The sequence below is a fragment of the Brassica oleracea genome, chromosome C4, assembly GCF_000695525.1.
Source record: "Brassica oleracea var. oleracea cultivar TO1000 chromosome C4, BOL, whole genome shotgun sequence".
In the NCBI taxonomy this organism is placed as follows: domain Eukaryota; kingdom Viridiplantae; phylum Streptophyta; class Magnoliopsida; order Brassicales; family Brassicaceae; genus Brassica; species Brassica oleracea.
The window spans coordinates 13,495,203-13,497,250 of record NC_027751.1 but is presented as its reverse complement, the minus strand read 5'-3'; the positions used below and the strand labels follow the sequence as shown (position 1 = coordinate 13,497,250).

Genomic DNA, 2,048 nt, shown 5'->3' with positions numbered 1-2,048 from the left:
ATTTAGAAAATGATTATTAAAAAAGCTCTGAAACTGAAGTGATTTTGTTCGGATGGATAACATTCGGGAGTGTTTATAATACAAGACAACTTAAAAACCCCATAATTCTCTTCATGAAGAAGAAGAAGAACAAGTGCTTAGGGTTTAGAGAGGAAGCTCTCCACTGTCTGCAATAACAACTTTGCTCTTAGGAGTTCCACTTTGCTTCCCCTCAGCTTCAATCTTGTAGACAACATCCATTCCCTGTACCACTTTCCCAAACACCACATGCCTTCCATCTAACCAGCTTGTTGTCACCGTCGTGATGAAAAACTGCGAACCGTTTGTGTCCTCTCCAGAGTTTGCCATCGAAAGCAAACCTATTTTCCATTCACATTTTAAACCTTTCATGTCAGTTTATTATGACACACACTTGCTAAAATTGACTTGAGGCAGGTAAATAACAATCACCTGGTCCGGTATGCTTGAGCTTGAAGTTCTCATCAGCAAACTTCTGACCGTAGATGGATTCTCCACCCATACCGTTCCCGTGTGTGAAGTCACCTCCCTGGATCATAAAACTAGGAATGATTCTATGGAACTTGCTCCCCTTGTAGTGTAGTGGCTTCCCGCTCTTCCCAACACCTTTCTCCCCTGTATCCCATAGAAATTTTTTCACAACATGGCACCAAGATCATGAACAACATACAACTCATACATTGTACAAAACAAATTCCCAAGTATGATCAGAAATGGTACACTCGTTGTCCGACTTGTAATAAAGAATATAATCAGCAGTAGCTTACCAGTGCAAAGAGCTCTGAAATTTTCTGCAACAAGGGAAACACACAAATTCATGGATTACTCTCTTGGATTAAAAAATAAAAAAAAAGGGTCTGGAGTCATGCTCAAAACACTTGTAATTAATTATACCTGCAGTTTTGGGAACAGTCTTGCCGAAAAGGCCAATAACAACTCGACCTGCAACATAACAGTAATCAGAGAATCAAACATCTAAAGAAATCAAGATCAGAGGAAACAAAAAGAAGTAAACATTAAAGAACATTTTCACAAAAGACCATATTCATACCAGCTTCTTTGCCGTCAATCTCTACATCGAAGTAAACTTTGTGAGTGATCTCCTTCAAATCTTCCTTTGCCTAATAAACACACCAAATCACAAATCGTTCATAACTTTCACAAGGATGCGTTTGATTAGCTTCAACTAGCGCAATACACAGCTGAAAACTATAGATTGTGGATCTGGATCATAGTGGTTTAGATTCAATTTCACGAAACGTTGACTAGATCCAGAATCGGGAGGATATAACAATTTACCTGGATTAAAGCCAGAGCAGCGAAAAGGAGTAGCGTGAGGAAGAGAATAGAGGTTGATCTCGCCATCGTCGTGATCGCTTTCTTCTCAATCGAGACACTGTGTGTGAAAGAGTAGCAGATCCCTGGAAGGAAGAACGCTTATGCTTCTGTTGTTTGATGGGCCCTGTTGATAAAATGCTAAAATACGCCGGACTTTTATTGGGCTTCGAATTGGGTTTACATTCCAAGAGCTCCAAGGAAGGCATGGCTGCAACATTCGCAGGAGAAAAACGAAGGTTTTAAGACGGTCCAACCATTTTTTTTTTTTTAAGACGGTCCAACCATATTCCCTTTGTTAACTGTTTTACTAGGAATGTCAGCGTTTTTTTTATCTATTTGAGATCAATACGTACATATCGTTTATATGTAGAAAATTTAGAAAGTTACTTTCGAGGTCTTTCGGTAAAAAATGTTAGCACAAGTACTAGAAATCACGTGAAATGAAAACAGAAAAAAAAACGAGGTAAATATGAAACGTAGATGAATACATTTTATCTCATTCGGAAATCAAAGCGTATCCATATTTCTTCTTTACCAATTAAAAGCAATCCAATTCAGAATGCATTGTTGCAAATCTTATATATGTAGAGTTACTTGATCTTATCATAGCCGTGTCCGTGTGTGTTGAACTTCACATGTAAGGAGATATTATCTGTTTTCAATTCTACTATCATATGATACCGTGCAACCCC

At 38.3% G+C, this 2,048-nt stretch overlaps 1 protein-coding gene across 1 annotated transcript; it reads right to left on the bottom strand.

The window, feature by feature from the left end:
* On the bottom strand, nt 1-1,558 carry LOC106337210 (peptidyl-prolyl cis-trans isomerase CYP19-4). The gene is made up of 6 exons (XM_013776277.1): nt 1,318-1,558; nt 1,070-1,139; nt 913-960; nt 786-809; nt 451-633; nt 1-359 (listed from the first exon to the last, which is right to left on the bottom strand). Exons 1-6 carry the CDS (start codon nt 1,381-1,383, stop codon nt 145-147), a joined length of 606 nt encoding a protein of 201 aa, XP_013631731.1. The 5' UTR covers nt 1,384-1,558; the 3' UTR covers nt 1-144.
* Between the last annotated feature and the right edge of the window lie 490 nt (nt 1,559-2,048).

Excerpts from the sequence above, each read along its gene's own strand:
- LOC106337210 (XM_013776277.1), bottom strand. The coding sequence starts at position 1,383 with ATGGCGAGATCAACCTCTATTCTCTTCCTCACGCTACTCCTTTTCGCT. Across the intron at positions 1,140-1,317 it reads CTGCTCTGGCTTTAATCCAG|GCAAAGGAAGATTTGAAGGA; the intron begins GTAAATTGTTAT and ends TGTGTTTATTAG. Across the intron at positions 810-912 it reads GACTGTTCCCAAAACTGCAG|AAAATTTCAGAGCTCTTTGC; the intron begins GTATAATTAATT and ends CCCTTGTTGCAG.